Genomic DNA, 15,853 nt, shown 5'->3' on the forward strand with positions numbered 1-15,853 from the left:
TAATTGGGATGGGATTGGGATGGGATCAAACCCCCCACATCCCTCCTGCCACCCCAAAATCCCAACCTGGAGAGGATTTTCCCCCAAAAATCCCGGATTTTCCCAGCATATCCCTCCCCACATGGAGCTGGGACAGAAACTCGGGGTGGCAAAGGCTCCAAAATCCCAAATTCCACCCCAAATCCCCCAGTCTCGTCCCTGCTCCTCCAGGAACTGCAGATTTTGGGGTTTTTTTCCACACTGGGCTCCGGTGGGGAGCAGCAATTCCCCAAATCCCAGAGGAGAATCCCAGGGGTGAGGGACAGGGAGGGGACACGGGGCTGGAGGGTCAGAGCTGCTTTATTGCCCAGGGGACAGGTGACAACGCCTGCGGTGACAAACCCCTCCCCACCAGGGAACCTGCAGGGAGGCTCCAAAATCGGGATTTTCCCCCCAAAATGGGCTCAATCATGGAATTCCCTGGAATTCCCACGGGGCCGAGCACCCCAGGGGTGGCAGCGGGGTGGCAGCAGGGTGGCAGCGGGGCGGCAGTGAGATGTCACCTGTCACCCACCCCTGTGGGGCGCTGCCTCCCCACTGGCAAAGGGAGGCTCCAAAACTGGGATTTTCCCCCCAAAATGTGCTGAATAATGGAATTCCCACCGGGTTGAGGGCCCCAGGGGTGGCAGTGGGGTGGCAGCAGGGTGGCAGTGGGGTGGCAGCGAGATGTCACCTGTCACTCACCCCTGTGGGGCACTGCCTCCCCACTGGAAGGAGGCTCCAAAACTGGGATTTTCCCCCCAAAATGGGCTGAATCATGGAATTCCCACGGGGCCCAGCACCCCAGGGGTGGCAGCGGGGTGGCAGCGCGGTGTCACCTGTCACCCACGCCCCTGGGGCGCTGCCTCAATGGAGCTCCTTGTCCCGCTGTGATCCCACCCCATTCCCGGCCCCATTGCCAAGCCCACTCGTGGGGACACAGATCCCGCATTGTCCCGGCCTCGGGGACACGTGGGGACACGTGGGGACACCGCGGGGGACACCGCGGGGGACACGCAGCGCTGCTGGCAGGGAGCAGGGGCAGCTCTGCTCATCCCGGGATTTTGGGGAGGGGGAGGCAGTGTCACCTTCCCGGGGCGGGGAGGAATTCCGGGAATGCCGGGAATGGCGGGGCTGTCGCTGTCGCTGTCGCTGTCGCTGTCACAGCGCGGCCAGGCCGGCCGAGGACAGCAGGGTCAGGGCCAGCACCAGCAGCCCCGACTGCGTCACCTGCGGCAGCCCTCAGCCCCTTGCCCAGGTCCCAGGCCTGCGGAGACAGCGGGGGACAGCGCTGTCACTGTCCCCCAGCCCTGCTGGGGGTCCCTGCCGGGGGGACACGAGCCCACAACCGGGGGGATCTTCCCGCAGTGTCCCCTGATCCCACTGCCCGCCTGCTCCCTGGTCCCACACCCCTTCCCATCCCCTCTCCCCCTTTTCCCATCCCCTCTCCCCTTCCCCATCCCTTCTCCCCCTTCCCTGTCCCTTCTCCTTTCCCATCCCCTTTTTCCCACTTCCTCTCCCCCTTTTCCCCATCCCCTCTCCCCCTTTTTCCCCATTTCCTCTCCCCCTTTTTCCCATCCCCTCTCCCCATTTTTCCCATTTCCCCTCCCCCTTTTTCCCATCCCTTCTCCCCCTTCCCTGTCCCCTTTCTCCTTTTCCATCCCCTTTTTCCCCTTTTCTCTCCCCCTTTTCCCCATCCCCTCTCCCCCTTTTTCCCATTTTCTCTCCCCCTTTCCATCCCCTTTTTCCTGTCCTTTTTCCCATTTCCTCTCCCCCTTTTTTCCCATCCCCTCTCCCCCTTTTTCCCATTTTCTCTCCCCCTTTCCATCCCCTTTTTCCTGTCCTTTTTCCCATTTCCTCTCCCCCTTTTTTCCCATCCCCTCTCCCCCTTTTTCCCATTTTCTCTCCCCCTTTCCATCCCCTTTTTCCTGTCCTTTTTCCCATTTCCTCTCCCCCTTTTTTCCCATCCCCTCTCCCCCTTTTTCCCCATTTCCTCTCCCCCTTTTTCCATTTCCCTCCCCCTCCTTTTACCCCTTTCCCCTCTCCCCTTTTCCCCTTTCCTCTCCCCCTTTTTCCCATCCCCTTTTTCCCATTTTCTCTCCCCCCTTTTTCCCATTTCCTCTCCCCCTTTCCATCCCCTTTTTCCTGTCCTTTTTCCCACCCCCTCTCCCCTCTTTCCCACTTTTATCCCAGGTATCCCACTCCCTTTTATCCCAGTTCCCACTCCCTTCCCACTCCCCACTTCCAGCCCTTCTCCCCTCATTCCATCCCCTCTCCCCATTCCCATTCCCACTTTTCCCATTCCCATTATTCCCACCCTCCCCATTCCCATTATCCCCATTTTTCCCATTATCCCCATAATGTGGAAAACCCTGAGCCCCCAAACCCCAGGGGCTGGTCTGGGGTCACACCTGGGAATTCCACGGATCCAGAATTCCCAAAATCCCACCCAGCCCTGGAGCACCCCCAGGGCCACCCCAGTGCCCCAGTCCCAGTTCCACACTGGGAGCACTGGGATGCTCTGGAATGGGCTCCCAAAAACCCACCCCCAACCTTTTGTGCCATTCCCAAAATTCCTCCTCGATCCCAAGGACCCAGGCAGGAGGGACGCCCCAGTGCCACCCCCACTGTCACCTGCTGTCCCCAAAAAGGCTCCTGGGGACATTCCAGGTGCACAATTCCCAGTTCCACACTGGGATGCTCTGCCACGGGCTCCCAAAAACCCCTCCCAACCTTTTGTGCCGATCCCTAAAACCCCCTCAATCCCAGTGACCCGGGCAGAGGGAACACCCCGGTGCCACCCTGGTGCCACCCCCAGTGTCACCTGCTGTCCCCACAGGGACATTCCAGTGCACAATTCCCAGTTCCACACTGGAGTGCTCCCATAAAACCTCTCCAGCCATTCCCAACCTTTTGTGCCGTTCCCAAAAAAAATCCCTCAATCCCAGTGACCCGGGCAGGGGGAACACCCCGGTGCCACCCCCAGTGTCACCCACTGTCCCCACAGGGACATTCCAGTGCACAATTCCCAGTTCAACACTGGAGTGCTCCCATAAAACCCCTCCAGCCATTCCCAACCTTTTGTGCCATTCCCAGAATTCCCCCCCAATCCCAGGAAGCCGGGCAGAGGGAACACCCCAGTGCCACCCCAGTGTCACCTGCTGTCCCCAAAAAGGCTCCTGGGGACATTCCAGGTGCACAATTCCCAGTTCCACACTGGAGTGCTCCCATAAAACCTCTCCAGCCATTCCCAACCTTTTGTGCCGTTCCCAAAAAAAATCCCTCAATCCCAGTGACCCGGGCAGGGGGAACACCCCGGTGCCACCCCCCAGTGTCACCTGCTGTCCCCACAGGGACATTCCAGGTGCAGAACTCCCAGTTCCAAACTGGGATGCCCCTCCAGCCATTCCCAACCTTTTGTGCCATCCCCAGAATTCGCCCCCAATCCCAGTGACGCGGGCAGGGGGAACGCCCCAGTGCCACCCCCAGTGCCACCCCCGGTGCCACCCCGGTGCCACCCCGGTGTCCCCGCTGTCCCCGCTGTCCCCGGTGGCCTCACCAGGTGGCGCACGCCGTTCCAGGTGTGGTAGCACAAGGGCAGGGCCAGCAGGAACTTGGCCGAGCAGACGAGGGCGGGGCCCAGGCTCAGCGCCCGCACCTGCGCCAGGTAATGGGGGAAGGACTCGGGCAGCAGCAGGGCGGCCAGAGAGAACACCGACACACCTGGGGACACAGGGATACACCTGGGACAGGGACAGGGACACACCTGGGGACAGGGACACACCTGGGGACACAGGGATACACCTGGGACAGGGACACACCTGGGGACACAGGGATACACCTGGGACAGGGACAGGGACACACCTGGGGACACACAGGGATACACCTGGGGACAGGGATACACGTGGGGACACAGGGATACACGTGGAATAGGGACAGGGACACACCTGGGGACACCCGTCAGGGACACACCTGGGACAGGGACACACCTGGGGACACACAGGGATACACCTGGAATAGGGACAGGGACACACCTGGGGACAGGGACACACCTGGGACAGGGACAGGGACACACCTGGGGACACAGGGATACACCTGGGACAGGGCCAGGGACACACCTGGGGACAGGGACACACCTGGGACACACAGGGACACACCTGGGGACACAGGGATACACCTGGGACAGGGCCAGGGACACACCTGGGGGACAGGGACACACCTGGGACACACAGGGATACACCTGGAATAGGGACAGGGACACACCTGGGACACAGGGGGACACCTGTCAGGGACACACCTGGGACAGGGACACACCTGGGGACACACAGGGATACACCTGGGGACAGGGACACACCTGGGGACAGGGACACACCTGGGGACACACAAGGATACACCTGGAATAGGGACAGGGACACACCTGGGGACACACGGGGGGACACCTGGAATAGGGACAGGGATACACCTGGAATGGGAACAGGGATACACCTGGAGAACAACAGGGATACACCTGGAATGGGCATGGAACACAGCAGAGAGAACAGGGAAACACCTGGAAAAGGAATCTTGGGAAAACAGGGATACACCTGGGAAATGGATACACCTGGAATGGGGACGGGGAAAACAGGGATACACCTGGAATGGGAACAGGGACACACCTGGACAACAAACAGGGATACACCTGGGATGGAGATGGAACCCACCAGGGAAAACAGGGGAAGAGCTCAAGGATGGAGAAAATCTCATGGGGGGAAAAATCTGAATGGAAAAAACTCTGGGAAACGGGGATGGGGAAAACCAGGGATGGGGAAAACCAGGGATGGGGGGATTTTGGGGTGGATTGGGGGGATTTTGGGAGGGATTTTGGGGGGATTTTAAGGTATTTTGTGGGTTTGGGGGGCGGATTTTGAGGGATTTTGTGGGTTTGGGGGGAATTTTAAGGGATTTTTTGAGGGGCTGGAGAAGGCAGAGTAGAGGATTCCCAGCAAACCCCCGGCTGGGAATGGGGGAACCTCTGGCTGTGGGAACCCAGGGGTGTCCCCAGTGTCCCCAGGGGTGTCCCCAGGGTCCCCAGTGCCACCCACCGAGGCTGAGGGCGACGCCGGTGCCGCGGTGGGTGATGGACATGGCCATGGGCAGAGACCACCTGCAAGAGAAACGGGGCTGGGGTCACCCCAAAACCCGGCACTGGGGGGGACTGGGGGAATTTGGGGGATTTAGGGGGGTCCTGGCATGAATTTGGGGGAATTTGGAGTGGCCTGGGGTGAACCTGGGGAATTTTGGAGGGGATTTGAGGGATTTTGGGGTGGCCTGGGGTGACTTTGGGGGGATCTTGGGGTGGCCTGGAGTGAATTCGGGGCTCCCACGGGTGATTTTTGGGGTGATTTTGGGGTGCCCAGGTTAATTTGGGGTGGATTTGGGGTTCCTGGGCTGGGTTTGGGGAGTTTCTAGGGGGATTTTGGGGCTCCCTGGCTCTTTTCAGGGTGGTTTGGGCAGTTTTTGGGGTACTTTTGGGGTGGTTTGGGCAGTTTTTTGGGGTGATTTGGGATAGTTTTGGGGCTGTTTGAGCTGGTTTTGGGGTGGTTTGGGGGTGACTTTGGGATTCTCTGGCTGTTTTTGGGGTGATTTGGGGCAGTTTTGGAGTGGTTTTGGGGTGGTTTTGGGGTGATTTGGGGGTTCCCTGTCTGGTTTTAGGGCAGTTTTGAGGTGATTTTGGGGTTCCCAATCTGTTCTGGGGTGATTTTGGGGTTCCCTGTCTGGTTTTAGGGTGGTATTTGGGCAGTTTCAAGGTTCCCTGTTTGGTTTTGGGGTGCTTTGGGGCTGTTTTGGGGTTCCCAGCCTGTTCTGGGGCTGTTTTGGGGTTCCCAGCCTGTTCCAGGGCAGTTTTGGGGGTTCCCTGGCTGGTTTTGGGGCAGTTTTGGGGTGTTTTTGGGCAGTTTCAAGGTTCCCTGTCTGTTTTTGGGGTGTTTTGGGGTGTTTTGAGGCTGTTTTGGGGTTCCCAGGCTGTTCTGGGGTGTTTTTGTGGTTCCCAGGCTGTTCCAGGGCAGTTTTGGGGTTCCCAGGCTGTTCTGGGGCTGTTTTGGGGTTCCCAGGCTGTTCTGGGGCTGTTTTGGGGTTCCCAGGCTGTTCTAGGGTGATTTTGGGGCTGTTTTGGGGTTCCCAGTCTGTTCTGGGGTGTTTTTGTGGTTCCCAGGCTGTTCCAGGGCAGTTCTGGGGTGTTTTTGGGGTGTCCCTCACTTGTAGATGCTGACGTGGGGGGACAGGGGCCGCCCCGAGCGCTCGTTCCTCTCCCAGAACCTCCTCATCTCCTCGCGCGCCGTCGAGGCCATCGGCACCGCGCTGGGGGAACGGGGTGAGCCCAAAACCCACCCTGAACCCGCCCAAAAACACTCTAACCCCAAAACACCAGCCTGAACCCGCCCCAAGAACACCCTAAACCCCAAAAATCCACCCTGAACCTGCCCTAAAAACACCCTAAACCCCAAAACACCACCCTGAACCCGCCCAAAAACACCCTAAACCCCAAAAATCCACCCTGAACCTGCCCTAAAAACACCCTAAACCCCACAAAACCACCCTGAACCTGCCCAAAAACACCCTAACCCCAAAACACCACCCTGAACCCGCCCAAAAACACCCTAAACCCCAAAACACCACCCTGAACCTGCCCAAAAACACCCTAAACCCCAAAACACCAGCCTGAACCCGCCCAAAAACACCCTAAACCCCAAAAATCCACCCTGAACCCGCCCAAAAACACCCTAAACCCCAAAAATCCACCCTGAACCTGCCCCAAAAACACCCTAAACCCCAAAAATCCACCCTGAACCTGCCCTAAAAACACCCTAACCCCAAAACACCACCCTGAACCCCAAAACACCACTCAAAACCTGCCCTAAAAACACCCTAAACCCCAAAACACCACCCTGAACCTGCCCTAAAAACACCCTAACCCCAAAAATCCACCCTGAACCTGCCCCAAAAACACCCTAACCCCAAAACACCAGCCTGAACCTGCCCTAAAAACACCCTAACCCCAAAAATCCACCCTGAACCCGCCCTAAAAACACCCTAAACCCCAAAACACCACCCTGAACCCGCCCCAAAAACACCCTAACCCCAAAAATCCACCCTGAACCCGCCCTAAAAACACCCTAAACCCCAAAAACCCACCCTGAACCTGCCCCAAAAACACCCTAAACCCCACAAAACCACCCTGAACCTGCCCTAAAACCACCCTAAACCCAAAACACCACCCTGAACCCGCCCCAAAAACACCCTAAACCCCAAAAAACACCCTAAACCCCAAAAAACACCCTAAACCCGCCCCAAAAACACCCTAAACCCCACAAAACCACCCTGAACCCGCCCCAAAAACACCCTAACCCCAAAACACCACCCTGAACCTGCCCTAAAAACACCCTAAACCCCACAAAACACCCTGAACCTGCCCCAAAAACACCCTAACCCCAAAACACCACCCTAAAAACCCTGAACCCACCCTAAACCCGCCCCAAAACCACCCTAAACCCCAAAAATCCACCCTGAACCTGCCCTAAAAACACCCTAAACCCCAAAAACCCACCCTGAACCTGCCCCAAAAACACCCTAAACCCCAAAAACCCACCCTGAACCTGCCCCAAAAACACCCTAAACCCCAAAACACCACCCTGAACCCACCCCAAGAACACCCTAAACCCCAAAAATCCACCCTGAACCCGCCCAAAAACACCCTAAACCCCACAAAACCACCCTAAACCCGCCCTAAAAACACCCTAAACCCCCAAAAACCACCCCGAACCCGCCCTAAAACCCAAACCCACCCCAAAAACCCTAAACCCAGAAAAAAACAACCCTAAACCCCAAACCCACCCTGAACCCACCCTAAAAACACCCCAGAAACCCCAAACCCACCCTAAAAACCCTGAATCCACCCCAAAAACCCTGAACCCGCCCTAAAAACATCCTAAACTCACCCCAACAACCCTGAACTCCAAAAAACCACCCTGAACCCGCCCTAAGCCCCCCCCCAAAACAACCCTAAACGCAGAAAAAAAACCCTAAATCCACCCCAAAACCCCGAAATCCCTTCCCAGTCCCATCCCAGTCCATCCAGTCCCTCCAGTCCCATCCCAGTCCATCCCAGTCCCTCCCAGTCCCTCCCAGTCCCATCCCAGTCCCTCCAGTCCCATCCCAGTCCATCCCAGTCCCTCCCAGTCCCTCCCAGTCCCATCCCAGTCCATCCCAGTCCCTCCCAGTCCCTCCCAGTCCCATCCCAGTCCATCCCAGTCCCATCCCAGTCCATCCCAGTCCCTCCCAGTCCCATCCCAGTCCCTCCCAGTCCCATCCCAGTCCATCCCAGTCCCATCCCAGTCCATCCCAATCCCATCCCAGTCCCATCCCAGTCCATCCCAGTCCCATCCCAGTCCATCCCAGTCCCTCCCAGTCCCATCCCAGTCCATCCCAATCCCATCCCAGTCCCATCCCAGTCCATCCCAGTCCCATCCCAGTCCATCCCAGTCCCTCCCAGTCCCATCCCAGTCCATCCCAGTCCCATCCCAGTCCATCCCAGTCCCTCCCAGTCCCATCCCAGTCCCATCCCAGTCCCATCCCAGTCCCTCCCAGTCTCTCACTGGTGCAGGGCGGGGCCGGGCCCCAGCCGGGCCAGGAGGCAGCGCCGCCCCAAACCCCTGGGAAAGAGAGAGAAAATGGGGAAAAGTGAGAAAAAATGGGGGGAAAGTGAGAAAAAATGGGGAAAATGATAAACATTGGGACACAGAGGGTGACACCGAGGTGACACCGAGGGCACACGGGGCTGGCCCGGCCCCGCGGGCCCCGCGCCGGAACCGAGAAATCGCCTCAGGCCGGGCCCGGCCCCGCCCCCGGTGTGTCCCCGGTGTCCCCTCAGTGTCCCCTCAGTGTCCCCGGTGTCCCGGGCCTGTCCCGGGCCCGCGGAGTCACCTCAGAGCCAGCGCCGCCATCTTGGAGCCGCCGCGCCGGAAGTGGCCGTGACGCACTTCCGGTGCCGGGCGGGATCGATAACCGGGGATCGATAACTGATATCGGTACTGATATCGGTACTGGGATCGATAACCGGGGATCAATAACTGATATCGGTGTTGATATCGGTACTGGGATCGATAACCGGGGATCGATAACTGATATCGGTACTGATATCGGTATTGATATCGGTATTGATATCGATAACCGGGGATCGATAACTGATATCGGTATTGATATGGATAACCGGGAATAGATACCTGATATCGGTACTGATACCGGTACTGATATCGGTAACCGGCAATAGATACCTGATATCGGTACTGATATCGGTACTGGGATCGATAACTGATATCGGTACTGGGATCGGTACTGGGATCCATAACTGATATCGGTACTGATATTGGTCCCCGTTATCGATCCCGTTATCGATCCCGTTATTGATCCCGTTACTCATCCCCGTTATTGATCCCGTTATCAATTCCCATTACGGATCCCGTTATCGATCCCGTTATCCCCCCCGATCAATCCTCTCTGTGCAGTTTTTCCCCCAAATCCCCCCAAAGTCCCCAAACCCCCCCGCGCTGCCGCAGCTCCGAGCACCGCGTGCCCCAGTGTCCCCCCATGTCCCCTCGAAGTCCCCCCTATTGTCCCCCATGTCCCCTCCCGTCCCCCCATGTCCCTTCGATGTCCCCCGCTGTCCCCTCTATGTCCCCCCACGTCCCCCCCCCGTGTCCCCCCCCGTGTCCCCTCATGTCCCACCCCATGTCCCCCCCGTCCCCACTGTTCCCCCCATGTCCCTTCGATGTCCCCCGTGTCTCCCCGTGTCCCCCCCGCTGTCCCCGCTGCCCCCCCATGTCCCCCCGTGTCCCCACCACTGTCCCAGCTGTCCCCTCCCTGTCCCCCCATGTCCCTTCGATGTCCCCCCGCTGTCCCCTCTGTCCCCCCACTTTCCCCAACCGTGTCCTCCCCATGTCCCCTCGATGTCCCTTCGATGTCCCCCGTGTCCCCTTCATGTCCCCCCGTGTCCCCCCAATGTCCCCACCATGTCCCCCGTGTCCCACCCATGTCCCCTTCATGTCCCCCCATGTCCCCCCCGTGCCCCCGTGTCCCCACCACCGTCCCCACTGTCCCCTCCCTGTCCCCCCCGTGTCCCCTCCATATTCCCCCCACGTCCCCCCATGTCCCTCCACGTCCCTTCGATGTCCCCCATGTCCCCCTGCTGTCCCCGCTGTACCCTCAATGTCCCCTCCACGTCCCCCCATGTCCCTTTGATGTCCCCCCATGTCCCCCCATGTCCCCCCGTGTCCCACCCCATGTCCCCCCATGTCCCCCCGCTGTCCCCTGGGGCCACATTCCTGCTCCCCCGCCCCCGGGGCGCGGGAATGCGGCCGGACAAAGGCCACCAGTGTGGCCGCGCCCCCCGCCACCCTCGGTGTCGCTCGGTGTCCCTCAATGTCGCCTTTGAGGGGCCCCGCGGCGCGGCCCCCCCGCGGCGCTGCCCGCGCCACCCTAAAACCGCGGCCCCGCCGCTGTCCCCGCGTGTCGCCGCCAGCATGTGTCCCCAGCTGTCCCCGAGGGCCACCCGCCGCCTCCTCCTCGCGGCCGCGCTCCTGGCGGCGCTCGGTGAGCTTGGGGACAAGGGACTGTCCCCGGCAAGGGGGGACAGGAGCGGCTTGGGGGTGGCCGTGGGGGTGGCGGTGCCACGCGCGGCTTGGGGACTGTCACCGCAGCTTGGGGACTGTCACCATGGCTTGGGGAGTGTCACCATGGCTTGGGGACTGTCACCATGGCTTGGGGAGTGTCACTGCGGCTTGGGGAGTGTCACTGCGGCTTGGGGAGTGTCACCGCGGCTTGGGGACTGTCACCATGGCTTGGGGAGTGTCACTGCAGCCTGGGGACTGTCACCATAGCCCGGGGACTGTCACCATGGCTTGGGGAGTGTCACCATGGCTTGGGGACTGTCACCATGGCTTGGGGAGTGTCACTGCAGCCTGGGGACTGTCACCATGGCTTGGGGAGTGTCACCATGGCTTGGGGACTGTCACTGCAGCCTGGGGACTGTCACCATGGCTTGGGGACTGTCACCATGGCTTGGGGAGTGTCACCATGGCTTGGGGACTGTCACCGCGGCTGGCAGGGGACAGCGGAGCTGTCACCAACCTGGGGACAGGGTCGGTTGGCGCCAGGAGGGTCCCGGTCGTTGTCACCTCCCTGGGGACAGATGGGGAGGGGGGGAGTGCCACACCCAGCGCTGATGGTGGCACCGAGCTGTGGCACTTGTCACCTCCCTGGGGACAGGGGCGGGTGGCGGCCAGGACAATCCCAGAGCTGTCACCAACCTGGGGACAAGTGGAGGTGGCTGCAAGGACAATCCCGGTCGTGTCACCTCCCTGGGGACAGCTGGGGGTGGCGGCCAGGAGGGTCCCAGAGCTGTCCCCTCCCTGGGGACAAGCGCGGGGGTGCCACACCCAGCCCTGCTGGTGTCACCGGCGCGCACAGTGTCCCATTGTCACCTCCCCCCGCGCGCGGGGTGCCAGCCCCGCCCGTGCCACCGGGCACCGGGACACCATCCCCTCCGTGCCCCCCCTGGCGACAGCAGCGCCACCGCTGTCCCCTCGCCCTTGGTGGCAGCTCGGGGACAGCGCGGGGGCGGCGCTGACGGCTCTGTGTCGCCAGCAGTGTCGCCGGTGTCCCCAATCCACGTGTACACGCCGCGCGAGCTCTATGGCACCGTGGGCTCGCGCGTCACCCTGTCCTGCAGCTTCTGGTCCAGCGAGTGGATCTCGGAGGACATTTCCATCACCTGGCACTTCCAGGCCGACGGCTCCCGCGACAGCATCTCCGTCAGTGTCCCCATTGTCCCCGCCGTGTCCCCAAGCCGTCCCCAGTGTCCCCACCCCGTCCCCGCCGCGCCCCCAGCCCCGCTGTCGCCTCGTGCCAGCGGCAGCGCGACAGAGCCTGCCCTGAGGGTGACACGGTGGTGGCACTGGGGTGTCCCCGTGGTGTCCCCGGGGTGTCCCCAGGGCGTCCCCGTGGTGTCCCCAATGCCCACCAGGTCCAGCCCCAGCGGTGTCCCCTCGCCCTGTGGCGGCACTGGGATGTCCCCAAGGTGTCCCCAGCCCTGTCGCCCCTTGGGTTCCAGTCCCAGCGATGTCCTCTTGCTCTTTGGTGGCACTGGGATGTCCCCAAGGTGTCCCCAGCCCTGTCGCCCCTTGGGTTCCAGTCCCAGCGATGTCCTCTTGCTCTTTGGTGGCACTGAGGTGTCCCCAAGGTGTCCCCAGTGCCCGCTGGGTCTCAGCACCACCCCCACCGGACAGAGCTTCCCTTGAGGTGACACCGTGTCCCCTCCCACCGTGATGGTGTCCCCGCAGTGTCCCCGTGTCCCAGTGCCCTCCAGCCCCGTCCCTGCCGGTGTCACCCTCACCCTCAGCGGCACCTTGGGGACACCACAAGCATAATCCCCACCGCTGTCCCCTCCGTCACCGCGCACCCGTGACCGCGGTGTCGCTGTCGCCGCCGCAGATCTTCCACTACGCCAAGGGCCAGCCCTACATCGACGACGTGGGGACATTCAAGGAGCGCATGGAGTGGGCGGGGAACCCGCGGCGCCGCGACGGCTCCATCGTCATCCACAGCCTGGAGCCCAGCGACAACGGCACCTTCACGTGCGACGTCAAGAACCCGCCCGACATCGTGGGCAAGTCCTCGCAGGTCACGCTCTACGTGCTGGAGAAAGGTGCGCGACACGGCTGGCACCTCCCGGGGCCGCTGGTGGCACGGACACCGGGCTGGTGTCACCTCCCTGATCCCTGCTGCTGGCGGTGACACCGGGCTGCTGTCACCTCCCGACCCTGCTGGTGGCAGGGCGGGGACATCGGGCTGGTGGAATCGCCCGGAGGCTGCTGGTGGCAGGGACACCGGGCTGGTGTCACCTCCGCGATCCCCCCTGATGGGGATGACACGGGGCTGGTGTCACATCCCGGACTCTGCTGTCACCTCCCTGATCCCTGCTGGTGGCGGGGCCACGGCGCTGGTGGCACTTGCACTGCTGGAGGTGACACTGGCCTGGAGTCACCTCCCTGACCCTCACTGGTGGTGGGTGGCACCAGGCTGGTGTCACCTCCCTGATCCTCTGCTGGTGGGGGGTGACACTGTGCCACTGTCCCCTCCCTGCAGCCGGAGGGTGACACGGTGCCGCTGTCCCTGCAGTGCCACTGTCCCCGCAGTGCCACCCGCTGCCGGGGGGGTGACACGGTGCCGCTGTCCCCGCAGTGCCACCCCGCTACGGTGTCGTGCTGGGCTCTGTCATCGGCGGGGCGCTGCTCCTGGTGGCCGTGCTGGTGGCCCTGGCCTACGGCACGCGCTACTGCTGGCGGCGGCGCCAGGCGGCTCTGCAGCGGCGGCTGAGGTGAGCGGGACCCCTCCCCAAATCGGGACCCCCTCCCCAAATCGGGAACCCCTCCCCAAACAGGTACTGTCCCCAAATCGGGACTGTGCCCAAACCGCGACCCCCCCCAAACCGGGACCCCCTCCCCAACCGGGACCCCCTCCCCAAACCGGGACCCCCTCCACAAACCGGGACTCCCACCCAAATCGGGACCCTCCCCAAATCGAGACCACCAGGGGCTGCAATTTCCGCGACCCCTCCCCAAATGGGAACCACCAGGAGCACCCATTCCGCTTCCCGAGCCGCGACCCCTCCCCAAACCGGGCTGCACCGGGGCTACCGGGGGCTGCAAATTCCACGACCCCTCCCCACACCTGGGGTCCCGCGGGTGCAGTCCCACCATCCCCAGCCCCCCTTTTCCCCACACCGGGGGTCCCGGGGGTCCCGTCCCGAGCCCCCTCTCCCGTTCCCCAGCGCCATGGAGAAGGGCAAGCTGCAGCGCTCGGGCAAGGACGGCTCCAAGCGCAGCCGGCAGGTGAGCGCCGAGCGGGGCGGGGGGGCTCGGCGGGCTGTCCCCCCGCTCCCCAGCCCCCCCGGGGGCGGCGGGTGAAGCCCCCCTGTCCCCCCCGCAGGCCCCCGTGCTCTACGCCATGCTGGACCACGGCCGCGGCGCCAAGAAAGCCAAGGGCGACTCGCGCAAGGATAGGAAATAGCGGTTAGCGGGCAGGGAGGGACCCCCGGGGGCGGCCGGGGCCGAGGGGGACCCCCGGCCCCCCAAAGTCATCATGACCATCGAGATGGAGCTGCGGGGGGAGCCCCAGGCCGCGGCCCCGCCCGCCGCCCGCTCCCCGAGCCGGGGCAGCCTCAAGAGCGCCCTGCTGAGCATCATCAAACCCAACTCGGGGGGCTCCTGACGGCCCCCCCGGCCCCGGCCGCGGCCCCTGCGGGCTCGGGACCCGGCGAGGAGCGGGGTGTGGTCCTCGCCTCGGGTCCCTCGGCCTCGGGGACAGCGCTGGGGACAACCGCGGGTCCCCCCCGGCCCCCCCTCGGTCGCTCCCTGCCCAGCCCCGGGTGGAATTTCCCCTTCGGAACGCGAAATCCCGGCGGATTTGGGGCCGGCTCCCCCTCCCCGGGGACCTGCGGGGTCCCCGCGGGGCCGTGCTCCCGCCGCGTGTCCCCCCCCCCCGAACTCGGGGGGGGTTCTGTGCCCCCAATTTCGCTCCTTTTCTGGCCGTTTTCTCGTCTCTCCCCGCGACCGACCCCAAATGACGTCGCAGGGTGGCCCCCGCCCCTTTGTCCCCTCCTGTCCCCCCATTAACCCCCGCGCCCCGTAACCCCCGGGACCCCCCCCCAAACCGGCCGGAGCCCCGCGGAGGGGGCGAGGCTGCGGCCGGGCTGGGGGGGCCGCCCGTGCCCCCGGACGCGTTTTGTACCCCCTGTCCCCTCCCTGTCCCCGTGGTGCCATTAATAAAACTGACTTCTCCGGGAGCCCCGTGTCCCCTCCCGCCTGGCACTGCCACTGTCACTGTCCCCGTCCCCGTCCCTGTCCCCCTGCGGGGCTGGCGGGGTCTGAGCTCATCCTCCGCGGGGAGGTGACACTTGCACGGTGACCTGGTGGCCCTCTCAACCAGGGGGGGCTGTCCCCGATGCCACCAGCACAGTGCCACCTCCCCGCCGCCCGCCGTTAATTAAAGCTCGCTGTAATTAACGCAGAGGCCGAGGCTCAGGGGTCCCCTCGTGGCCATTGTCCCCCCAGGGGTGGGCGCGGCTGGGAGTGGGGGGGGGACAGACCCCGGCCCCGGGCCTGGGGGGGCACTTGGGGCACGGAGCAGGGCGGGAGCCGGGGCGGAGCCCCCCGGAGCCCCCCGAGCCCCCCCGGTGCCGTTGTCCTTTCCCTAATAAGTCTGCGCAGCGCGACCCCGCCGCGTCCCCTGGGCCCTGCCCCGCGGCCGCCGCCGCTGTTTTTCTTTCCAAGGAGCTATTTCTGCCCCGGACCGCGGCACTCCCGGGCCCTGCGAACCCCCCGAGCCCCCCAAAACCCGGCTGCGAACCCCCCAAAACCCGCCTGAAAACCCCCCCTAAATCCGCCTGAAAACCGGGCTGGGAACACCAAAACCCGGCTGCGAACTCCCCCAAAATCCGGCTGTGGACCCCCCAAAATCCTGCTGCAAACCCCCCCGAAAACCGAAATTCGACTGCGACCCTCCCAAAATTAGGCTGAGAAGCCCCCAGACCGAGCTGTGGGTCCCCCCAAAACCCGGCTGCGAACCCCCCCTAAATCCGCCTGCAAACTCCCCCAAAATTAGGCTGTGAATCCCCCAAAACCCGGCTGTGGACCCCCCAAAACCCTGCTGCGAACCCCCCCAAATCAGGCTGCGAATGCCCCCAAAATTCGGCGGCGAATCCCCCCGAAATCCTTCTGTCAACCCCTTCAAATCCGGCTGCGAA

At 62.8% G+C, this 15,853-nt stretch overlaps 2 protein-coding genes across 2 annotated transcripts; one reads left to right on the forward strand and one right to left on the reverse strand.

Annotated features, from left to right (window-relative positions):
- Positions 1-464: 464 nt before the first annotated feature.
- On the reverse strand, positions 465-9,055 carry SDHC (succinate dehydrogenase complex subunit C). Its single transcript, XM_064401763.1, is given in 7 exon segments — positions 465-1,257; positions 1,259-1,285; positions 3,578-3,741; positions 5,100-5,161; positions 6,253-6,354; positions 8,649-8,705; positions 8,977-9,055. Coding segments are annotated over 7 exon segments (510 nt in total). The 5' UTR covers positions 8,997-9,055; the 3' UTR covers positions 465-1,179.
- A 1,345-nt stretch (positions 9,056-10,400) lies between these two features.
- On the forward strand, positions 10,401-14,961 carry MPZ (myelin protein zero). Its single transcript, XM_064401358.1, has 6 exons — positions 10,401-10,641; positions 11,695-11,861; positions 12,541-12,754; positions 13,291-13,426; positions 13,880-13,940; positions 14,038-14,961. The coding sequence occupies exons 1-6, from the start codon at positions 10,401-10,403 to the stop codon at positions 14,116-14,118; spliced, it is 900 nt and encodes a 299-aa protein (XP_064257428.1). The 3' UTR covers positions 14,119-14,961.
- The last annotated feature ends 892 nt before the right edge of the window (positions 14,962-15,853 follow it).

This window comes from Passer domesticus, chromosome 32 (genome assembly GCF_036417665.1).
Source record: "Passer domesticus isolate bPasDom1 chromosome 32, bPasDom1.hap1, whole genome shotgun sequence".
Lineage (NCBI taxonomy): Eukaryota > Metazoa > Chordata > Aves > Passeriformes > Passeridae > Passer > Passer domesticus.